The sequence below is a fragment of the Dermacentor andersoni genome, chromosome 8, assembly GCF_023375885.2.
Source record: "Dermacentor andersoni chromosome 8, qqDerAnde1_hic_scaffold, whole genome shotgun sequence".
In the NCBI taxonomy this organism is placed as follows: Eukaryota; Metazoa; Arthropoda; class Arachnida; order Ixodida; family Ixodidae; genus Dermacentor; species Dermacentor andersoni.
Window position 1 is genome coordinate 155,359,680 of NC_092821.1, and position 25,473 is coordinate 155,385,152.

The following is a 25,473-nucleotide window of genomic DNA, read 5'->3' on the forward strand; positions in this document are numbered from 1 at the left end:
GAACACTAGAATGCATTGGAAAAATTGATGCAATGTACAAAATATGTGAGATGCTAAAATTTTCTAAGAGCACTACTGCCTCGCCAGAGCCGTTGAACCCAAGGGACGAGAGGCATGCGCTATGCGAAACAACTATCACAGCGCTATCTTCTATAGAGAGGAGGCGCTACGAACGTATGGACTAATTACATGTAATACAACATCTTTCAAGAAACCTAGGACTGCGCTGGTATCAAAGAGCGGTTCTGCACCGAGTAACATAACAGGATGAAGGGGGATGTGCTGCCGGTATGCTAAGGGAAAATGTTTCTTTCTGTCATATTCGGCTTCCCGACACTCCAGGAGGACGTGGAGAACGGCCAGCCTCTCCCCGCATCTACCACAGGTTGGAGGCTCATTTCCAGCGAGTAAAAAGTTATGCGTGCCAAAAGTGTGTCCTATTCTTAGACGACAGAATAGGACATCTGTCCGGCGTGATTTTGTTACAGGAGGCCAGAAACCTAATTGTGGCTTTATTACATGCAGCTTATTATTTGTTTCCAGGTTCCACAAGCGCTGCCAGTAGTTTCGCAGTTTCCTTCTTAAGAAAGGTGTCAGGTCTGTGACAGGGACTGCAGCGGTAGAATTAACAGTGTGTGATTCAATTGATGTGGCCATCTGGTCCACTAGAACGTTACCCTGGATGCCCCTATGGCCAGGCACCCAGCATATAATCACATGCTGGTTAGATACATATGCTTTACATAAGACGGAATAGAGTTCAATTATTATAGGATTTTTGTGCTTACAAAACGACATCAAAGACTTCACAACACTAAGGAAGTCCGTATATATAACTGATTTTTTGAGTTTTGATTTCCTTATATGCTTCACGGTCGACAATATTGCGTAGGCCTCAGCCGTGAGGATACTAGTTTCCGGATGCAGTAAATCGGATTCCGAGAAGGATGGACCGACGGCTGCATATGACACCCCCTTCGCGTGACTTCGATGCGTCTGTGTAAAACTCCGTGCAGGAGTGTTTGTATTGCAGTTCCCGGAAATGCATCTGGATTTCAATCTCTGGAGCGTGTTTTGTAACCTGCATGAAAGATATATCACATTTTATCATCTGCCACTCCCAAGGAGGTAGCAGCTTAGCTGGAGGCATTAGGCGGAGCTCGAGGAGTGGGACATGCATTTCATCACTAAGCTCCCTCACACGCAGCGAGAAAGGCTGTCTTACGGAGGGACGATTGCGAAAAAGTGTAGCATATGTCATGTCATTAACGGTATTAAAACACGGATGTTGAGGATTTGAGTGGACTTTCAGAAAATATGCTTGGCTGATGTATGTTCTCTGCAGATGAAGTGACCACTCATTCGATTCTACATATAAGCTTTGTATGGGACTCGTTCTGAAAGCGCCAGTGGCCAGTCGGATTCCTAGATGGTGCACTGGGTCTAGCATCTTTAGTGCGCTCGGGGCGGCAGAGTGATAAATCACGGCACCATAGTCTAGTCGCGATCGTATGAGGCTTTTATAGAGATTCATTAAACACTTCCTTTCACTACCCCATGTAGTCTGGGATAGAAGTTTCATCATGTTCATTGTTTTCAGACATTTTTCTTTAAGATGTTTAATGTGGGGGACGAAAGTGAGTCTGTAGTCAAGTATAACACCTAGAAACTTGTGCTCTTTGTTTACAGGTATTTGTTGTCCGCCCAGTTCTAAGCAAGGGTCTGGGATCATTCCTCTCTTTCTTGTAAAAAGGACACAAGAGCTTTTGTTAGGATTGATCTTAAATCCATTCCTGTCTGCCCACATTGACACTTTGTTCAGGCTATGCTGTACTTGTCTCTGGCATACAGCGAGGTTACAGAATTTGAAAGCTATTTGTATGTCGTCCACGTAAACAGAATAAAAGATTGCCGGTGGTAATGAAGCGCGAAGCGTGCTCATCTTCACAATGAAGAGTGTGCAGCTGAGCACGCCTCCTTGGGGTACACCCGTTTCTTGCGTAAAAGGACGCGAAAGTACATTACCGACTTTTACCCGGAAGGTACGACTGGACAGATAGCTTTCTATTAAGTTTAGCATATTACCATGGATGCCCATTTCTGACAAGTCTCTTAAGATTCCGTAACGCCACGTCGTATTGTACGCCTTCTCCATATCGAGGAATATGGATAAGAAAAACTGTTTATGTACAAATGCGTCTCGGATATTTGCTTCTACACGTACAAGATGGTCAGTTGTGGAGCGCCCTTCTCGGAAGCCACACTGATAAGGATCAAGCATTTTGCTCTGTTCAAGGAAATAAATGAGTCGCCGATTAATCATTTTTTCAAGTACCTTACAAAGGCAACTTGTCAGGGCTATAGGGCGGTAACTTGCCACTGAGGAAGGATCTTTGCCTTGTTTCAAAACCGGGATCACAATGGCTTCTTTCCATGCAACCGGGAGGTATCCTGTAGCCCAAATTGTGTTGAAAATTGTGACTAGTGTAACTTGGGTGTCTTTATGTAAGTTTTGGATCATTTTATACATGATTCTGTCAGATCCCGGTGCAGAGCTCTTGCATGCGCTCAAGGCAGCTCTCAACTCGGCAATACTAAAAGGACAGTTGTATGGTTCATTCTGTTGACATTTTCTCATGAGTGGCTTACATTCTTCTATTTGTTTATATTTCAGAAAGGATTTCGAGTAATGGTTGGCACTTGACACGCTCTGAAAGTGCTCCCCAAGTGAGTCCGCCTGATCTTGTAGGGTATCGCCTTCTGTGTTTACCAAAGGGAGTGCATATGCTTGTCGCCCTCTTATCCTATTGACCCTGTTCCAGGCTTTGGCCTCATCTCTGAACGAGTTAATACTCGATAGAAACTTCTGCCAACTTTCTCGTCTGGCCTGTCGGTGGGCTCGCCTGCCTTGGGATTTTACTTTTTTAAAGTTGCTAAGATTCTCCGCAGTGGGAGAAGCGCGTAGCAACCCCCACGCCCTGTTCTGTTTTTCTCGAGCGATCTTACAATCGTCGTTCCACCACGGGACACGCCGTTTGTAGGCCAAGCCTTTTGCTTCTGATATGCATTTAGATGCGACATCTATTATGAATGCTGTAAAGAACTCGACTGCAGCATCAATTCCTAACGAAGACAGGTCAGCCCATGAGATACTAGTAAGAGATCGAAATTTCTCCCAATCAGCTGTCTCTATCTTCCACCTAGGGGCGTGTGGTGGATATTCGTTTTCTTTTGGTGATCTTAGCAGTATAGGGAAGTGGTCGCTGCCGTAAGGGTTGTCGGTAACTTCCCATTCAAGTTCAGGCAGTACAGACGAGGAGACTATGCTAAGATCTATGGAAGAATAGCTTCTGTTTGCAAGAGAGTAATATGTGTGTTCCTTCTTATTCAACAGACACGCACCAGAAGAAAAAAGGAACTGTTCGACAAGACGTCCTCGCGCATCTATACGAGGGTCGCCCCACAGGTAGTTATGTGCATTGAAATCGCCAAGAACAACATAGGGTTCTGGCAATTCATCTATAAAGGACTGAAATTCATGTTTGCTTAGTTTATAACGCGGGGGTATATAAAGTGAGCAAATAGTGATCAGTTTGTTTAGCAGAATAACTCGAACCGCAACTGCCTCAAGGGCCGTTCGTAGCTGTAAACGTTGACAGGCTATGCTTTTTTGAATTACTATTGCAACACCGCCCGATGATGCGATAGCATCATCGCGATCTTTGCGAAAAGTAACGTGCTCTCGAAGAAAATTTGTTTGTTTTGGTTTTAAGTGTGTTTCCTGTAAACACAGCACTTTTGGATTGTGTTTATGGATGAGTTCTTGCACATCATCAAGATTCCTGAGAAGACCTCTGACATTCCATTGGATGATTTGTGTATCCATATTTAAAGAAAATTGGTGCTGTGTTTACGGAAACGGAAAGGATGCCTTAGATTACAGAGCCCTTTCGAGGCCCTGCAACAGGGGTTCTGCCCTTTTTGAAGTGTTCGAGCGAGTCTCGGCGCTCCTTAGGCGTTTGGTGCGCCTTGAGGACAGGTGTAGTGTCCATTGCCTCCTGTAAGACGCCGGAGAAGAGCTCTTGCAAGCGAGAGGTTTTCCGAGAGAGTCCTGCCCCGGAAGGCAAGATACCTGCGCCCACGAAGGTCGATGGAGCTCCCTGAGGGATTTGGCTGCGCTGGCCGTTGCCAGCGCTGGAAGGGGCCTCGGAGGTTGGGGCAGCCTCGGCTGCGCCCACCTTCGGGGTTGATGGCCCCGTCTCGCTTGGTTGGCGGAGCAGCGCTAGCTGCAACCGCCGCGGGGGCAGTTGGCGTAGGTGTCGACTCACTGCTTGTGGGTCGGACAGCCGCCGGAGGCCGTTGTGACGCTGCCCCCTGACGCGCCACATCGGCAAAGGTTTTCTTGGGCAGGTACAATACCCGCCTGCGTGCCTCCTTGAAACTTATATTTTCCTTTACTTTAACTGTTACAATTTCCTTTTCTTTTTTCCAGGATGGGCACGACCGTGAGTACGCGGCGTGCTCCCCATCACAGTTTACACAGTGGAGAGCATTCTCACAAGCTTCAGATGTGTGTTCGTGGACACTGCATTTTGCACATGTTTGGCGGCCTTGGCAGCTCTGCGAGCTGTGACCGAAGCACTGGCATTTGAAACATCGGAGTGGATTTGGCACGTACGGCCTAGCACGGAGCTTGATGTACCCGGCCTCGATTGACTCGGGCAAGATACTTGATCCAAAAGTAATTATTAGGTGCTTCGTCTGAATCTCTTTACCATCCCGCCTAATCTTAATTCTTCTGACATTGATCACATTTTGTTCGCTGAAGCCCTCCAGGAGTTCCGCTTCAGTCAGCTCAAGCAAATCATCATCTGACACAACACCACGGGTGGTGTTCATTGTACGGTGCGGGGTTACTGTTATGGGGGTCTCTCCAAATGACACTAGTTGCGGTAGTTTCTCATATTGTTTTACATCGCGGAGCTCCATGAGGAGGTCGCCGCTTGCCATCCTCGACACCTTGTATCCTCGACCAAAAACATCAGTCAGGGACTTTGAAACAAGGAATGGTGAAATGTTTCGCACTGCTTTGTTTGGCTTTTCGGAATGAATAACGTGGAAGCGGGGAAAATTCTGGGTTTGGCGTCCAAAAACTTGAAGACATCTTCGGTGCGCCCTCGTTTCTGAGGGCGATCAGCAAGGGAGGGGAAAGAAGTTTCCATGAAAAATGTATATATTCGGCAACAGCGCCGACCGCCCACTACGGAGCCCAACGAGGGGACGCGGCAGAGCTTGCATACAAGTCTGCACGACGCCAGTCATACGCCGTCACTATAACCGAATATGGTGTACCCAAGGTTGGATAGCCACACAGGGTTAACTCTTGCCGCCAAGAAGAAGGAAGTAAATAGAAGAGAGAAGGAGACAGGAAAGGTGGAAAGTAAGGGAAAGACGAAGGTTGTAGGAAGAGAGAGACAGGAAAAGGCGACTGCCGATTTCCTCCAGGTGGGTCAGTCTGGAGGTGCCGTCTATGTGAAGCCGAGGCCGAAGAGGTGTGTTGCCTCCGCCGGGGGGCCTTAAAGGTCCAAACACCCAGCATCGGCTCAACCTCCAGGATCCCCTTTTCCCCAGACACGGCTAAGCCGCGCACGGCTACACGCGGGAGGGTCCAACTCTCGTGTTCTCGGATACGTGGTGTCGCAACACACCAAACGCCTGCTGACGCAGACGCCCCTGCGGGGTTCTTTTCCTCAAGTCTTTGTAATACATATATATATTCCTCTTGGGTCAGCAGGGTTAATTCAGTAGACCTATTTTACAGAAACCAAACTGTGCAGGACTTATCATATTGAACTGATCAGTAAATGAAAAAGCCTGGTTAAGATCCCCTTGCCTAAGCCTCCTTGAAAAGAACATGCAGCACTGATAGGGAGCGGTAGTTTGAAATACCATTCTTACTGCCTTTTTATTTAATATTACTTTGACCTTTGCCGTCTGCATGGTACGCGGGAATACGCCTGAAGATAAACATGGACTAAAAATGCACTCTAAACAAGGTGGAATTGTTTCAATAACAAATTTTACCAACGCTATTAGAATGCGGAATGCATCAGTAGCTCTGCAGCTACTTAAGAAATAAAAGGAAAAAAGGACTTCCTGCTTTGTGAACGCAACACTGCTGTGTCGGCTGTGGGTAGGAGTAGCATTCACCAACTCCTACAGCTATCGTATTGGAATGGCGGATTCACCAATGTGCGCTACGTGCAAGTGTGAAGAGACCATCAATCATCTTCTGTGCCACTCTTCTCGCTTCGATAATCAACGTGAGACTCTCCAGTGTGCCTTGAATAGACTGGATGACAGGCCATTTACGGAAGCGAAGATCTTGGGAGCCTGGCCTCACAGTTCATTAGCCCAGAAAGCAGTTCGAGCGCTTTTTCACTACCTGAAGGCAACAGACTTCAGTGCCCGACTATAGACATCCTACACCTAAGTTCTCTCTCTTTCACTCCCCATCCCCCTCCCCACGTGTAGGGTAGCAAACTGGACTCAGTCTGGTTAACCTCCCGGCCTATCCTTCTTCCCTTCTCTCTCTCTCTCTCTCTTTCTAACAGGCGAGTTCATATGCGAGAGGTTGATATTATCGGATACCCACCAAGGGACAGAAAGAATTCGTAAAAGCGTTAGCAAAAATTGGAGGACGCTTAAGCTTCGCCTTCAAGAGTGAAACGCGAAAGCGTTCCCGTCGACCCGCCAAGGGGTGTAAGACAATGCGCTACGGCGCAGCGATCACTTACGAGGCGCCCCGCATCAGACTTTGCACCCACCAATCACGCGGTGAGCGTCGAGCAACGCAGCGTTCGGCGCGGCAACGAAACGTGCGCCTGAGCAAGCGGAACGAACCAAAGAACTCGGTGTCTCGGAGGGGGAAACGATCTACGCCAGCCAAACGTCGTGATCGGCACGGGCAGAGAGATATATAGATAGTGATCTAAAGAAAGGAAGGACGCTTGATTCTTCAACCCGTGAGAGAGCACGGCGAAGCGTCGTCAGGGGAGAGGGAGTCGGGGCCGCGGCGCGCCTCGCACCGGTCCCCGCACAGCCCCAATGCGCGCGTGGCGCGCCACCTGTCGGGGCAGCGCCTTACATTGAGAGGAGGGGGTCTTCTGTGTTTGCCGCAAGATGGTTCTGCGTGTGCGGAAAGCGCAGAAGAAATGTAGCGGAAACGTACTTCGCTACTCGTGTAACTGCAACTTCTGTAAGTTACATGCTCATAATTACCGATACACACCGCAGTATAAGTTTCTACGGCACGTTTCTAAGACAACACCGCATTCACTAGAGGCGCTTTTGTACCGCTTTGAAGCATCGAACTCGTGGCTTTTCCCTGAACCTTTTCCCTGAACCTCTGTACCGAAAGCCATATCTGTCTCTATTTGGTCAAGATGTTCTTTGCCGTGTCCGTAGAATGTGCATAGCGCCAGCAGCGGAAACGTTTTTCTTTAAGCTGCACACCTCCACACTGCCAGTTAAAACGTGGCTTCAGGAAAAAGGACTGTATGTACCTTGGAAGACAAATTGTAGGCTTTGCAATCAACCTGAGACAATAGAACATTGCTTTATACTTTGTCGTGACGCATTTCTTTTTTGGGACATTTTACAAAGAACTATCAATAAAGACTTTCCTCTCACATGTTATGGTATCCGGTTCCTTCCGTTCAAAAAGACAGTCAGTAATACACCATATGATTTGTTTATGTTATTAGGACTTTATTCATTATGGAGAAGTCGAATGATCGACAGACATGCCGAGCCACCTCGCTCGACAAGGTCTATCTTCCGAGAAGAGACTGCTCAAGTCCGTAGTGTGGTGGCTACATATGATCCCGTCCCTGAATGGATTTCACGTCTGGACGCTTGTGTTTGTTTGCCAGAATTTTGAACTGTCATTGGACTGTATACTATCTGTGAATTTGTTTCTCTTGTAGGCTTCATATGTAATGTAACTGCATTCGTTTGACAGTACTGATAATTCCATGCAATAAAGAAAAAAAAAGAACTCGTGGCTGAGTGGTAGCGTCTCCGCCTCACACTCCGGAGACCCTGGTTCGATTCCCACGCAGCCCATGTTTGCAAGTTGTTTTTATTTATGAATTGCCTGCCGGGATTTTTCGCTCACGGCTAACGCCGCGGACGCCGACACCGACGACACCGGCTTTTCTGCGACACGAGCTCCTTAACGCTGTCGCGTTAAAATCAATCCGTTTTAGTTGAATGCTGTCTTTTAGAAGTGCAGTCGTTTTTTTCTAGCGTGGCTCCAGTTACCGAAGCGAGTGTCCTCCAAATTTTATCGGAGTGTCCTACCGATGAGTTGAAGAAAATAAAGTGATAATGTTTCTCAGAAACCCTTAATTGTTTTGTGAAGTAGTTTGTGTATCCCTTAAATGCTTTCAATGCTTCCGGCGATTTAGTTCGCATGAACGAACAGTACAACCAGTCTCTTTTATTTATGACCTCAAGCAGGTGCTTATGTATCCGTGGCTTGCGAGATCTTTTGGTGGGCTTGAACGTTTTCACCGACAAATATGCATAGTATATTTTCATAAATGTTTGTATGAACTTGTCATAAGCCACATCTGCGTTTTTTTTTTCTTTAGACCCATCATCCCAAGAAATACAGGCAAGACAGTCTAGGAATGCAGACAATGTGGTAGCATTTATGAGCCGTTAAGAAAACGCTTGATGCGGTTGTTCTCGTTTTTCAACTGTATGGCAACGAATATGAACGCAGGTAAGTGATCACTAATTGTGCATACTAAAACACCAGGTTTTACAGAAGACATTTCAAAGTTAGTTGTGAACAAGTACAATGCAGTCTCACATGTTGCCGCAACTCGCGTAGGTGATGTAATAACGTTTTGACAGAGATGCATATTTAACAGAGATTCCAATTCTGGTTTCATGCTATTTTGAGCAATCACATACATATTTAAGTCACCTCCAAGAACTACTTGATAATTGTTGACGTTAACGAATTCTAACAGTGAATCTAAATACGATAAAAGCAGCAAATAATTTCCTGATGGCGGCCGGTAGCAAACACAGAAAATCAGATTGCTGCATTTAACAACAACAGTTTCACAGTGCTGGTTAGTGCCACATAATTCAGATAGAAGCTCCGAGTTAAATAAATTTGAAGGAAGTATTGAGACACCTCCGCCACCTTGATCACGGCAGCTCACGTAAAAAAAAATTTTAACCAGGAAAATTATACACATCGTCTTCCAAAACAAACCACGTTTCGGAAAACATGACAACACTAAACTAGCATTCATTTCGCAAAAAAAAAAAAAACTATGAAGTTCGTTTCTCTTGTTTCTGCCAGATCTAATGTTAAAATGTATACAACTGCAGCAATTTGAACCGTGGTTTCGGACGATTGTATTTAAGTTAGATCAATTTACTCAGTCCATGAAAAGCAACACAGATGAAGAGATAGGTTAGCTGCATACTTCAGCTGCTGCACAGTTTATCGAGGTCAGTCGTGCAGCGGATGACAACCACAGACTCGTACTCTCTTTCGAGCAAGAATTTTCCCGTTCGCATGCCACGCGAAGCGCTAGTCACTTGCACTCGCCCATTCTCTCACGCGGCGCAGCAGCTGTCGGTTCTGCGCGGTCATGTTTTCACAGATTGAAATATTTAGCTCATGTTTCGTGAAAGTTTGCGCTTTTCAATTCATCTGTCTCGCAGGGACACCCGTGAAAATCGCACAACGATTCAGAGTACTTTGCCTTGTCTCGAAGACAACCTATGTAATACCACGACGTCACTCGCGGTCAGCTCTGACACGCTCACCAATTTTGATGCTTCATTTACCTTTGTTAGGAGGTTTTCATTATCAGTTACCGGTATTCCATGCAACTCAACATTCAACTTCCTGCTGCGCCATTCAAGGTCATTTACCGAGGCTCTGAGTCGCTGAATGTCGCTTGGAATTGCATCGTCCTCGAGTTTAGAGACTTTGTTCTTCAAGCTGGTTATTTCCTTTTGCAGGGCAACTTGACGACTCAGTATTTCATCGTATTTTTGAGACATTAGCTGATATGAAGCTTTAACTTCTGCTACCTACTACGGCAAGCTAGCAAGCATGTCGAGTTTGCGAGTTTACCGAATGGATCCACCACCGGTCAATTTGCTGCGTTAGCCTTTGGCGCCCTCCACGCCAGAACATCGCCACGCCTTACGCCCTTTTTACGCCTTGGTTCGCGGCAGCCGGAACGATCACCGGGACGGTAGCCGTACTCACATTCGGAGCCTTTTCATGAATCGCCCATCGGCGGGAAGCGAGTCGTCGCAGGAACGGCGCTGCCCCTTAATGGCCCGACTAGGTGTACTCAAGGTGCAAGCAGTGCACCGTGCAATATCGAGACATCGTGGAACATCGACAAAATTACAGACAACCGCGCAGCATTTCTGCCAAAGCTGACAACCGCTTTCCTCCGCGCTATGACAGCTGTCCGGTCACGGCCTGTAGATCTCCAAGCGCTGCGCAGTTCTGGCTTGGCAGCTCTGCTTACCTCATCTCGCAAAAGGGGGATGAAAGACATATTTTGCATGTATTGTCCTTTCTTTTCATGCTGGACATGTGTCGAGAGACCGAACACGTACACAAACACAGAAACGAGCAACTAACCCTGCATAGCCATTCATCTTTATCTATCCAGCACACCCAACTTGTTTCAGAACTCCGAGTCCATTTTGTAATGTGAACCCGACGTACAGTCGCCAGCGATGTCTCCTTTGTGGAAATATCTCCCGAAGCATTCTGTTAGATTACATCGTGTGTGTCGTTCTCTCTTTAATTCTTTTGGTAAATAGATCCACGAAAATGTTAAAGAAAGCTAGAGTTCAGAAGCTTTCCTATTTTGTGTGCGTATGTCACTGTTGAAACAGATGTGTCGTGTCCTACGAGTCACGAATGAACATGGACGACTTCTATTTCTTTTTCTCCTATCATGATGTCCTTCGACAGCGACCGACCGTATCCGTGGCGGTGCGCGTAGTGCAGTGTCCTCATTGAATCTCGTTGAAAAGCGACAGGCATTGAAATGCCGTTGATTTGCTACTGAACTTTGGCGATACACTTGTCGAGACATGAAATCCGGCGTAAGTAAGGTCATTTAGGGTGGTGGTCGCTACCAACATCTATATAATATAAAATGCTAAGAAATGTCTTAATCTTTATTCAGTTTCCAGCTTAAATTTATAAAATGCTGAACATTCCAATGCTATTAGCACTAATACTGTCAGTTACATCAGCCTCGCCTGGCAAGTTACAAGAAAGAAAGAAAGAAAGAAAGAAAGAAAGAAAGAAGGAAAGAAAGAAAGTGTAAAAATAAAAATAAAGTGATTGTTAGGTGGTCACCACCGATAGCACAGCAGTTCGAATTCGTCTGTGGGACCATTTGTACTTAAATCACTCTTGACCCCAACAAGCGAGAAACCTCTCGTTTCGCATTACAAATTCATTATAAACAGACAAAAATTGGTGTCCACCGCATTCCGACAATACATATGTAATGAAACGTAACTACTGAACGTGCACCTATGCGCGAAGAGCACTTTGTTCCGTTACGAGCCCGCGGAAAAAAAAATATCCTTGTCAACAGAGGCATCACAGAACTCGGGTCACTGAATCGGTAGCAATCACAACCTGTGCTGATCGCAAATAGCGTTCCTCCTTCCGAGTCGCCTAGACTGCCGACGCCGGAGTCGTTGGTATGAGCACCAGCCCCACATTAATCGCTCCATAAAGCCCTTCATGCATACTGCAGGTATTTCGAACACAGCGAAATACGTTTAACGAGCATTCTAATCAGTCTACCGTCTTCTTTTTATTGACCAGTTTACTTTCTTATGCAGAGCAGGTCTTTCCATAAATTTTTCTCGCTCGGCATTCAGTGCGAGAAAAGGACTTCAACTCGAACGGTCCACGTATCCGTTTGCAAAGTGCGCAGTAATGGAAAGATGTAGTTCTGAAATGGCACAACAATTTAAGCGTTTTAACGCAGCATTGCATTTTATTACTAGAGAGAGAGCAAATGATAAAGGAAAGGTAGGAAGGTTAACCAGGACCGAGCCCGATTGGCTACCCTACACTGGGGAAAGGGAAAAAGAGACGGAAAGATTAAAAGAAGAGAAAGTCTACTGGGGATATCGTTCGGTCACTCAGTCCGGATCACAGACGCTGACTCAATCCAGTAGCTTTCAAATGTCGCAGCAGCGCTTTTGTGGCCTTTTGTAGCTGCGATGTGCGAGGCCATGGTCCCAAGATCTTGTTCAAGGTGGACGGTGTTCTATCTAGCTGATTGAGAGCTGTGCAGAGGTCATGTCTTTCGTTTTCAAACGATGGGCAGTAGCACAGTAGATGTTCTAGTTTCCTCGACACCGCAGGCATGGCAGTCGGCGCTATCAGCCATTCCAATTAAAAACGTAATGCATTGATGAATGCGACGCCCAAGCGTAAGCGGCAAAGCATTGTTTCCTCATTTCGAGGAAGCCCTGGTAACAGCCGCAGTTTCATAGAGGGGTCGAGGGAATGCAATCGATCTTGGGTGAATTCAGGTGTGCGCCACTTCTCTAATGTCACACGGTGTGTTAGCTTGCTTAGGTGTTGGGCTGCGTCGGTCCGCGATAAAGGTACATTTTATTACTAAATTTGAAAAATTCGTGAAAGCTGGATAGGATACGCAAGTTGCATTTAAAACCTCATGGCAGAAATCGTGTGAACGACAATTGTATCCATGTTACCACCGCTGAGGGAGACAGTTTCGTTGTTATCGCAATCTTCTCCGGCCAAACTTACGCCCCATTAAGGTCTTGGAGTTATCCCTAGCACATCGGTGCTGTCGACAGTGGTTAAAGGTTTGCCTCCAAGCCAGACTACGCTTGGTACCCGCGACACGAGACTGATCTTTGTGTGTGCGAAGTCACATACGAAGCTGCTTGACCCGTCTTCGCCCCTCTCGCAGTCATTTTATTTTGTGAACTATGAAAACGAACATCATTAGAAATGCACAGCTCTCCGCGACATTTCATCACGTTCAAATTCATGGCCTTCCTCTTTCTGTCCACTCCCAATCCTTTTCAAAAATTCGGACCTATTTGCCAATCAATATTGTTTCCCAAACTGTGGCACAACCTACGTGAGCATTTCAATAAATAAATTAATTAATTATGGGGTTTTACGCGCCAAAACCACTTTCTGATTATGAGGCACGCCGTAGTGGAGGACTCCGGAAATTTAGACCACCTGGGGATCTTTAACGTGCACCTAAATCTAGGTACACGGGTGTTTTCGCATTTCGCCCCCATCGAAATGCGGCCGCCGTGGCCGGGATTCGATCCCGCAACCTCGTGCTCAGCAGCCCAACACCATAGCCACTGAGCAACCACGGCGGGTTACGTGAGCATTTCAGTTACTTTGGGGCATCAGTGCATAAAAAAGCGTTTCGTTAAAAAAGTCACAGGAACAACAGTGCATTTTTTGATGCGAGTTTGATGGCGCATATCTCCAAATTGGTGTCATTGTGGAAATTAATTGTTAATGAATACGCTTTGCAAGCTTACCGGCTACAATTCGTAAAGTGCAATATGTGCCGTAAGAAGCTAATTAGTGAACTTTTGTTAATTAGTAGAGTATGTGTTTCGCTTTCTCGTGCAAGTAATACCCGCTTGTCTGAACGATCCAGCTCAAGAACTACGATTATGTTATCTGCAACAGGCAACATTTTGAAAATTTCGCGAGACTTAAAAATAATTGCCGCGTATATTACAAAGCACATTTAGCTTATGGATTCCCGCTTTTCACTGTACTCTTTCAAGCAAATTAGAGGAACAAAATAAAAATAACACGCCAATGAAATGTGAACGCGTGCGCATGAGCACAGCAGCAGCGGCAGCCTTCGGCGGATTGGGAGCGCTGAAGGAACAGCTACTCTGAAGGAGTTCCACCGGCACATGAAGTGAGTAAATGGGTATCGTTGTAGGCTACTGATTATGAGAGTGACGGTGACGACGAATAATTTTAAAACAAGACGCACACCACAGGAGCAATCCAACCAGATTCCCGAAAGGATAAAGAGTGTAAGTGGGCGATTGAGCACGCGTAAGCATAGTCTCACCTTAAACTCCTCCAGGTCATTTGAATACAAGCTTCAGCACGCCCTAAACAACGAGTCGATCGTAAGTGTCTCGAAACTTGCGCAGAGACGGGCCAACGGCCGACATAGTTATGACTCTCAGAAGTGCACTTCTCAGAGCAGCGGATCGCCTGCTAGGCGCGACTCTAACGCTGACTAACTGCGACATAACTACATTAAAACGCGTTGCCACAGAACCCGCACAGCCGTTTTTCAGGCGAGCACAGCGGGTCATTGGTGATTCCGCGACGCTCTGGATGTCTCCTTCGCGACCTCGTACATTACGCTCTTCTCCACTTTCTTTTCTTACGTCGGCGTCAAAGCGCGGCCTGGAGCCGAGGCTGGGCGGAAGGGAATCGGGAGCCAGACGACGTCTCGCAGCCGCGCGAGTGCCTTCCCGTGTCGCTCTCGATGCCGGCGCTCGCCCACAAAGGCTCCCACAGTGTCCTCGGAGAACCATCCGAGCTGAACAGTCGCCCACCGGTGAAAGCACAATATATAGACGACAGAATAGAATAGGGACCCTTAGACGAGAAAAATCGGGGAGCGTGTACGACGGTATTTCTCCTCCCGCTGTTTTGCTGCTGGCGTACAGGTGCTTCTTCTTTCATTTCTTTTAAACCTTGGCGCACATTTGAAGCAGAGTGTATGGTGGTGATGACGATGATTTATTGCGTCCCTTTTGAAATAGGGTGATAACAAATTGTCATCTAGCCTGCTTGAGTTAATCACGTCGCCATACATGCTTTTCATTGTAGAATTTTTGTGTACGTCTCCATATTCTTTTCTCCCTCTAAACTTCTCCATCTGCCCTGTGTCGCTACCTATGCCTGTAATGGATCCAGTCGTGTCAACTTCTTTCCTGCTCTTTCTTCCACCAACATTCTAAACGTCTCTCGCTTACCTCGACTGCTGACTGGTTGACGCATTCCGTCCGTTTTAAATTCAAAGCGCTTCTGGAAGGCGTACGTAATCTCCGGGTATCACTGGGTGAATCCCTTCGCATTGCATTACGATGTGTGAGTGGTCTCTGGATGTTTGCTGCAGCACACGCATGCCTCATCGGGTTGCGAATATTTGCTCCACTTTATTTTATTTCATTTATTGATACTGTCAGTCCCAGAGGGACTATAACAGTCGTGGGAGAGGACAAATTTTAACATAATACAAAGTGCAAGAATGGACAGATATTCAACTGAAAATAAATGTACGTTCGGACGTTGGAAAGTACGATATCTTGGTACAAAACAAGACAACAGAACATCATAAAGGCTAAAAAACGTCAGTTCACACTGGCAATACAGTCCTACTGCCCGATCTCAGTAGCGAACACAATATTCTCAATGTTATGAAGGTATTCGTTCAATGTGGAAGAGGAACAGCGGAGTCTGGGAGAGTGTTCCAATCTTTGCAAGTGCGGGGAAAATAACTGAACTTAAAGCAGTCTTTCTTAAAACCGGTAATGTAAAAAATTTACTGTAGCGATGTCTGGATGTATCGTTAGTTTTGATTTCGAAATACGGTGATTTGTTTATCCTAATGTAGTTGTGGTTAAGAAGGTAAGGGAATTTCAATCTTTCATATCTGGTTCTTGCTTCAAGGGCTGGTAGTTGAGCTTGTTCGCACAGCTCGGTTGGGGAATAGATTAGGCGCACTTTCTAAGATAGGCACTTTCATAGGAATTCCGACTTCTTACAGTATCGTTGTTCGTACCATTCTCTTCAAAACTCGTCCTTTCAATCTAGCTAGTATACTTTTTTGCAAAATAAGATAAAACCAAAAATATATGTTTCTTTTCATGCTTTTCCTTCGTCATTTGATTTCAAGAACAAGATACAAGATAGCGCTCAGCCATTTTAACCCATCCTGGCAAGCTGGCCGGCTCATATAACGGCAGGAAAAAGAAGGCTACTTGCAAAAATATTACTGAACTTCATTTACCTGAGCTTCTGCGCTGTAGAGCAGCAAGCGTAGGCAAATTTAGGACAACAAAATGTGCTTATTTTCATTAAACTACCTTCTCTCTACCTCATCATCTAAAGACAATTTTTTCTGGAACATTTCGTATTAACATTTGTGACATCCGTCTTTTCCCCCTGAAAAGCAGGAACAAGCCCGCGAAAACTATTGACCCTTTTAGCGGCGATCCCGTGGGCGCTGCCATGCTTGATCACATGGTGACGCGTCCATTGCTTGCCTCCACTGCCTCCGTTGCCTCTGTGTTTACAATGGGAGCGCAAGACGCCGGTGTGGCTTAGCAAGCCTCTGCTTTGGCAGATATTGTGGACGGTGACTGGGTGGACGACACGAAGCTTTGGCCACAGCTTCAGAGAACACGCAAAAGCGCTTTCGGAACTTGTTAAGCTATGTCCAAATGGTGCGAGCAACGCATACGGCGCTTGTTCTAAAAGCGTGGCTAAATATGCATTCCAAGCTATCCGACCTTTCCGCTCATGAATTGAATCAGGATTAGTGTGTCTTGCTCTTCGTTCTTAAGCTCGCAGATATCTTGAAGCAGCGGCTTGTCACATTTCTGACTCAGTAAATTTCCTCGGTGCGGTCACTATCTGACTATTTCCGGCTTATCGCTCGCGGATGTGCTCAGTCCCGATAGATTTGTTCTTGCTTCGCGGAAGGCTTGAAACGTAGCCGTTTTATACATCGTAATACCTTGCAGAAAAGATGCATTATCGCTAGTAACTCGCTTACCCTTGAGGACCGTCACAAAACATTCAGAATCGACCATCCGCGCGCTATCGGTGTTGGCCGTCATTTAGTGTGCGTATATAATGCACATGTATCTAAGTGTGCGCCCATTCACTTATTGACACGTTGGCGATAGACTGGGCGTAAGTTTCGTGCCAGTTGGGGTAGATGCGCGTTGATACTGTGCGCGAAACTTACTATAACAGGACGCGGCGCTACTTCCTTTGTCATTGTTTAACGAGTGGTACTCACTGTTTCCGACGTTCCGGGCTCAAGCACTTTCTTTGAAGGCTAGCAATACAACGTTGGCGGATCAGCAAATTTCTGTATCCTTGAGGAAAGCCGTACACCTCGAAGTGCCAGTAACACGTACGGATAGTTGCAGCAGCGGTCTGCGAACGTGGCCACACAGGTTCATTCCATTCCTTAGTATGCCAGTCACTATCTTTAGAACCAACTACAGCACACGTCTTCAATCCACATGATTCAGTCCGGCATGATTGGAGCACAGTGCATTAGCGAAAACTCGGTTGCAAATCCGACGGCTGATCGCACAGAAGCAAGGTGCCGGAAGCGGTAGTGGTTTCGTATTCGTGCGCTGTCACTGACGCTACGTGCGGAGCGCCACCGAAAGCGCCATCTCGTTTTTCTAGAACAAACTGCTTCGCAAAAAGGGTCAATAAATAAACAGTAATCAGACGTGCTTTCGTGTAGCCAAAGCACATAAAATATTGTCACGTGGTAGTGACGGTTGAGGACACAGAAACAAAACTGTGAATGGCGAAACTAACTTTATTTGGCGAACCTGTGCCCAGAAAGAACAGGCTGCACTCAATGCTCAACGAAAACGGCGAGCACAGTCGGCGATCGTCGAAAATCTGATCAGCAGGTCAAGCGCATTGGCTTTTATACATCAGTCGTCGAATGTTCCAGAATAATGGCCCCCTCCTCTTTTTAATCTACATTAATGACCTTCCTAATGACATAGCTTCTAACATACGCCTATTTGCGGGCGACTGTGTTATTTACCGACCCATTAACAATAGCTCAGATATCCCTGTCCTGCAGCGTGACTTACAAACAGTTGAAAAATGGTGTAAGACATGGTTAATGTCATTAAATATAAATAAAACCTCATTAATCTCTTTCAATCGTCGGCATTCTGATGTAGCACCCTCATATCTCTTAGGTAATTCAATAATATAATCTGTGACCTGTTATAAATACTTGGGGCTTATCTTAACGCAAGATCTTTCATGGTCCTCTCACATCGCTAAAATAACTAACGAGGCTAAACGCACCTTAGGCTTTCTCCGGTGACATCTGAAATTTGCCCCTCCTCCGGTAAAAACTCTTGCCTACAAATCTGTGGTAAGGCCCAAATTTGAATACGCGTGCTCAATTTGGGACCCTCATCATACTAATCTTTCTAACATGCTTGAATCTGTCCAAAACCGCGCAGCCCGATTTATCTTCCATGACTATTCTTCATATACAAGTGTCACAGCACTAAAATCTAATGCGAATCTTCCTAGACTAGAAGCGAGACGTCAAGTGTCCAGGCTCATTCTATATCACAAGTTTTATCATGCCCCGATTGGTAACAGCGTCATATCGCCAGCTCACCGCCATTTATCCCGGACCAATCATTCAAAGTCAGTGTTCCCCCCCGCATGCGCGCACATCATCCCATCTTCATTCGTTTTTTTCAACGTACAGCGAGACACTGGAATGATCTGCCTGAAGAAGCGGCGGACCACTCCAGTGCGGCTGCGTTCAGGACTGCCATCGAACGCATTTTCCTTTCAGGCAGCCCACCCCTCATGTAAAACCCCTCTCCAGGGGCATTTGAGGAATAAATAAATAAATAAATAAATAAATAAATAATCACTGGGACCCGCGTGTCTTCCACAAAGTGCTACACTATTCGCGCCGCGCATACATGCAATCGGATTACACAAGGTTCGCTGACAGACATCGGATGGAACCATCGATAACATTCCAGAAACTTCCGATACATGCAGGCGCGTCCTGCGCTGTACGCTAACATTTGTTAGGCGGTGAAAGGTGGTCGCCCGATAAAGATAAACAAGTACACGGGTCAATATTCGCATTCAGCGGTCACTGCAATGTTTGTCTGTCTCTCTTCGTCAATTTCGCTCACTTTAGGGCGAAGCCGCGCATAACAATTTCACCATTAAAAAAAAAAGAAAGTCATTGTGCTCTGTCTAAACGTGCAAAAATAGAGGATACAACAAAAGAGGTTTTGCCCGCCCTTGCAAATGATAAAGCTGGGTTTGACAGCAATGAGCACTAACCAACTATGGGTAAGTACTATGGCACAGGCACACTCTCCTTGTACCGTCGAATGCGTTTGATAAGTTTTCGAGTTTCGTGGGCACGTTACACATCTGCTATTCACAATCTGCCAGCAGGTTCCTCATAGATTCATAACCTTTCTATTATTCGCAATTCACTGTGGATCACAAACAAGAAAAAATATGTGGCAAGACCATGAACAGCATTCGTAGAAAGCTTTCCTTTCGTGGCCACGGTTATTTTATTATATATATATATATATATATATCAGCCTCTCTGTTCCGAGCCCGACAAGCTGCATTGCGGAATCTACAATCAGCTAGCTAGAGTTACTGTATACGCTCTCGCCGCTATTCTCTAAACGTAATCACATGCACAGAAAGCATCCTCCTTGCAGGAAAGCCAACTTCACGGCTGTGCCGCTAACGCTGAAACTGGCCGCACCGCCAGTTCGCAGTCGAGAGGTATCGTGCATAGAGGGTGTGTTCCAATTCTGGCCAGCATCGGGGACAGTCTACGTAGACAACCAAAGCGACAGCCAATGAGACAGCTTCGAGGCCATCTAATGGAACGCCTTCCGAACTGTCTGTAATACGTATGGAAGACGCTTCTGCGATGTGATGCCACCTCGCGGCGACAAGAAAAAGTTGAGAAAAGCACGTATTATTTCTATATCTTATGCCTATGGGGGGGGGGGGGGGGGGGGGGGTGCCTGCGGACCTATGAAAAGCACGATGTGGCTTAGATTAAGGGCGTAGGAAAGCACTGATGCGTTTTCTAGTGCGGAGACGACCTTCCTGTCGGCTTTCCAAGCGTCCTTCTCAGCCGCCATCTTGTTTGGACAGGAAAGTAGCCGGCATTGTTATTGATTTCGATGCTGTCTTCCTGAAGCTGTTTGCTTTGACGTCTTCGTGAGAATTGGAACGAGACTTAAGATGGCCGATGTGCACTTAGCCGGGTACTTTGCCGTCTACAGCAAGTATTGCAACACACCTAGAGTTTGTCACCATATTGCCTAGAGCGAAATATTTCGTCACCGTCTGTGGCAGATTCCTAGTGGTCGCTTTGCCTTCATGGGAATGACGGTATATGGGTGTGCGATGCTTGTGTTGGCTGGTGCTGTGAAAGGCTTCGTCTAAAACGTGGATATGGCTGCACACAATGCGTTCTTAAGATGAAATCTTCATAGAATGTTGTCATTCACGCACATTAAATCTTTCAATGAAGTTTACTCACCCGCATTGCACACTCAAGCGAATAAAAGCAAGAACAGACGACACATCGTCGCAAAGCAAGCGCAAGCCTTGTCGTCTGTCCTCAACTTTAGCGGCCCACCTACACTTTTTACGTTTCATACATTTGTACATCCGATCACAAACCCTCATAATAGAATAACAGATGTTTTTGTGTAATAATAGAGTTAAAAGTCTTTTACTAGCCTTTTTACTAGGAAATGAAACATTGTGACAGAAGGAATGGTGCTAGCCATGGAGGAAGAAAGAAGATAGGAGGGAGCATCCCGCAACGCGATTGAAGCCAAACCTGGAGGCCGAGCTCGTGATCACATGTCAAAGTGCGCGGTTGCTTTTAGTGTTTCCGCTCAGCAGGCGGGAACACTAACAAGCACGCACCGAATAAAAACTACTGGCACAGCTACTGGGAACCAAATGTCTATTCCTGCTCCGTGATCTCGACGCAAGAGGTCACGTGTTGGGCCACCACTGTCGCTTCACGTAGCTTTCGCTTGCCAATGCTGGCTGCGTGACGTAATGCTCTCTCCTGTATTTTTCCTTCCTCCGTGTTGCTATCCACTAGCGTCTTCAAGTTGTCCTGGCTCTCCGAGAACGATGGTAATGCGAAGTCACCATATGCCGGCATTCCCGTGCATACAACAGCGCTCCGGCGCCATATTTACCTCTAGGTAATAAAGCGAGAAACTCTATGGTATCGTGTGTGACATGTGCCCGCGAGACTCTGAGACCATATTACCTATAGTGAAATATTGCGCTGCTGCGCTCTTGTATGCATGGGGATGCCGGTATATGGTGACTTCGCGTTACCAGCGTTCTCGGAGAGCCAGGACAACATGAACACGCGCGTGGCTAGCAAAGTTCCGTCTGTTACAATGATTCATTTCCTACTAAAACAGCACGTAAAGAGATGTTTTAGCTTTATCATTACCCAAAAACATGTTTTGTTTGATTATGAGGACTTGTGAGGGGGTTTACAATTATGTGAAACGCAAAAAGTAGCAGCGGCCGGCCGCTAAAGTTGGACAGACAAGGTTCGAGCTCGCTTTGGAACAGTTTGTCGTCCGTTCTTGCTTTGCTTCGCTTGCTTATGCATTGTAGATGAGCAAGCTTCATTCAAACATGTAATATGGGTGAATGAATACCTTTCGTGAAGATTTTATTTTTCGAACGCATTATCATTGTAGTCATATCCACGTTTTAGCCGAAGCCTCGCACTCCCATATGTCTTCATTCCCATGACTGCACTGTGTCGTCATTCCCATGAAGGAACAGTTAGTTAGAAAACTCCCACAGACGGTGGGTGCCGAATTTCCTTTAAACTCTATGGCTGAGACTGGCCGCATCGCCGTCTCGCAGTCTGGTCAGCTGGCAGTGAAGCGGCATCGTGCGTGCTTCCTTTCAACCTGCAGTGTCCGTTGGTGTTCCTTCGATGTTGAGACCTTCTTCAAGACCGGTCGGTGCTTTACCAGCACCTCAGAGTCGTGCATATGACTGGGTTTCATTGATTACCTGTGTTAGACGGCCGCTTTACAACGCGATCGTGACCGATCCGGATCGAAATTCTCGACCACGATTGACTCCTTCCTCTAGCTTGCGCAAAGGCGCAAGTCCAGATCAAAAGTGCGCTTTGTGTGCGCCCATGTAACTTCATGTGCCGAACTTGTGGCGCCACAAGTGTCAAAAGCGCGGCGAGCCTCATCGGCGGCTGTCGAAATATGACCTACGGGTAGATTTCGTTGGCTATAGATTCGTACATTACAGTACGTTTCAGAATGTGCACCACCACAGGCGTCGAGCACACAATCCGATTTGAATTGATTAGATGTAGAACCGTCAACAACATTCTGGACAGTCTCGATAAATGTACGCACGCCTAGCGCCGAGCGATATCTTTGCAAGAGTCGGCCACCCGGTGGTGGCCGCCAGAGACAGATGCGCGTGTCAATATGCAAAGGCGCTCCCATCAGGTCTAGCAGGGCAGCACGGTAGATTTTTAGTCAAACTGCGCAGTACAAAAGTTGGCAGCCTTCCCCGCATATATAGTGCGCGCGATATGCCTCGATCTAGCCAAAATTAAATGATTGAATGAATTCTGGGGTTTCACATTTAAATGCCAAAGACATACTTGCCGATCAGCGCGGAGTCCGCGGAAAATACCCGCTGCCTCACCCACAACGTTTTCTTTCTTTATTTCTATTTCCGTATATATATATATATATATATATATATATATATATATATATATATATATATGTCTTTATTTGTAAGCAAATACACGCATTCGGGTGCATATTCAGGAGAAGGTCCCATAGCACATGGCTGAAAGGGGACCTCCTGCTTGAAATTAAGAGGAGATAAATGCAAAAATAGCAACAAAATAGCCTTCAGTAATAATTTGTAACAATGTAAACACAGCAAATATGCAGGAGTAATATACACCATAAGAATATAAACATGCTGAATAATGCAAAAGCACACAGAAATTAAAAAGAAAGAGACGACAACACTATAGCAATGCAGATTATTTACACAACGCTTAAGAGGGAAGAATAAATGAAACAAGCTCTTTCTTAAACGCTCATAAAGAAAACAATTGCTCAGTACTTAATGGTATGGTATTTCAAAACTGAGCAGTCGAAAAATAGCAGTATGTTTGCTATAGTTAGTGCATACATATGGTAGTAAAAATTGTTGTTCGAGGCAAACCTAGTCGGGTTAGAGTTCGACAAATATGATTTTTGCAACACATTAGCTCTCATGCTACCGTTTAGAGACTTGAAAACAATAATCCCCAATTTATATTTGAACAAATTGCACACTGATAATACCCTATGGTGCCGAAGTAACAAAGATGAGCTGGCGAACGGTGGGCTGATATGAATTAATGGATACGAATGGCTTGGTTTTGAAGGCGTTGGAGTGGAAGTATGAGATGAATATGTATTTTCCCATGACGTGATACGGCACGTAATATGACTATGGATGAAGGCGTAATGCATATTGAATAAAGTAGGTAAATTAAAGAATGGTTGTGCAATAATTAATATCTTTATACCTTGAGCTATCCTCTGTTTCATATGTAAAATGTGATGGGAATACTTGAGATAAGCATCAAGAACAACTGACAAAAATGTGCACTGCGGAGTACTAAGGAGGCGGTGGCCGTTCATACTAAATGACAGGGGTAGAAGAAAGAGCGTTTTGACTCGAGTGGAAGGCAACGAACTGCGTTTTATTAGCGTTAATTATTAAACCATAAGCTTTGTACCAGTCGTAAATATTCCTGAGGTCAGTGGACAGCTTGCTAGTTAACGTATTGATGGACCTGTCACAACTATAGTTGTATCATCTGCATACAAGAAAGGTAGACTGTGTATTAAGTTTGCAATCAGGTCATTAATATAAATTAGGAATAAAAGGGCGTCGAGTATGAAACTTGAGGGACACCTTTGTCGGTGGATTTAAAAGTGGAAAGAGTGTTAGAAACACAAACGGCTTCCTGTCTGTTAGACAAATAGCTTCTAAAATTAGTTCATGCGCACTACCTACCAATCCAATTGAGTTAAGTTTTGCTAAAAGTATATTATAAAATATACAATCAAAGGCCTTGAAGAGGTGAATGAACAGGGCCCCGGCAAAACATCCTAAGTCTATGACATGCTTAATATAGTCAGTAAAACAGAGCAGTTCGAAATCTGTCGAAACACCTGTGCGAAAACCAAATTATTCAGTGGATAAGACACCCCACTTAAATATTTAGTAAGTCGCTTCTCTATTCATTAATCTATGATTTTGCTATATGATGACAGAATGACAATAGGTCGATAGTTAGAAATGGAAGCTCTATCCCTCTTTATAACACTGGCCCTTTTAAGCTGTGGAGGAAAGATGCCAATTTTAAACATGAAGTGAACGAGAGGAATCGAGATGAGGTGGGGGATGCACTTCAGTTGAACAAGCTGAATGTTGTCAAGACCAGCACTTGTCATTTTTAAGCGAGTAATAATTTCTGCTGCTTCATCTGAGCCTGTTGAAAAGAGGTAAACTGACTGAAGACTTTCTAGATGCTAGCTCGTAGTTATAAGACAAGAAAGGGGTTCTATAAATCAAAAATTCACTTAAGGCACTTGCAATATCCTCTGTATCCTTATATACGTTGTCAGACTATTGTAATTCAGTGATAGCAGGAGCAATCGTTAATCTATTTAAAAGTTAATTAATTATTTTCCAGCGTTCCTTGCTGCTATTTCCAGCATTAAGCAACCTATTAGTATAATTATTTCGTTTTGCTTCCTATGGGAGTTTATTAAGAACATTGCGGTATTTTTATAGCGAGATTGAAGGGCGGGCATTGAGAGGAAGCTTTTTTTCGGGGGACGTTTCTGTAGAAAGTTTCTTTTTTTTTCGCAAGCTCTTCATTAACCTAGCTGTAAGCCAACGGTTATGTGGAGCTGAAAAGCTTTTCCGACATTTAACAATGGCAGTAGACTCATCTAACCACTTTTTTAAGACAGATAAGTAAGTTTAAAGCAGCTTCTGGGTCACTGAGACGTTTTACAAAAGACCAGTCTATACGAGTGTCCCCAGCGGGGAAGGCACGCAAGGCATGCCGGTCTCGCCCGCTCAACGAACGAAACCAGAGAAGAGCAGACGCTCAGCGGATCTGTGACCACGCCGGCCCTTCGGGTGACAATGTCAGCTGCACAAGCTCGTCGGGTCTGTCAAATATTGATAGTTATGATTCGGACGAGTTCAATAGCCACGAATCGCCGTTCGCATTCGACCCGCACCACGAGAGTCAGCGCCCATGTGCTACATATCGTGCTGCGACATGAAGACCAAGGGTAGCCCTAACCACTGATTTCAAACGTGCTGCGTGCAATTTTAGGCGTTTTACCCCTTCTCAGGGAAGCGCTTCACATGCTCACTGTAAGATATGGAGCACGAATTTCGGCATTTGTGTCCCGTAAGAACGCCGCTGGCAGCACAAA

The 25,473-nt window shown here is 45.6% G+C and overlaps 2 protein-coding genes across 3 annotated transcripts in view; one reads left to right on the forward strand and one right to left on the reverse strand.

The window, feature by feature from the left end:
• Nucleotides 1-25,473, reverse strand: part of Ent3 (equilibrative nucleoside transporter 3) — a 355,337-nt gene that overhangs the window by 261,516 nt on the left and 68,348 nt on the right. The window lies entirely within an intron of this gene.
• LOC140219911 (uncharacterized) lies at nucleotides 7,469-7,942 on the forward strand. The gene has a single exon (XM_072290075.1). It carries the CDS (start codon nucleotides 7,469-7,471, stop codon nucleotides 7,940-7,942), a length of 474 nt encoding a protein of 157 aa, XP_072146176.1.

Bases quoted from the DNA above. Each gene is read 5' to 3' on its own strand.
- LOC140219911 (XM_072290075.1), top strand. From the start codon at position 7,469: ATGTGCATAGCGCCAGCAGCGGAAACGTTTTTCTTTAAGCTGCACACC.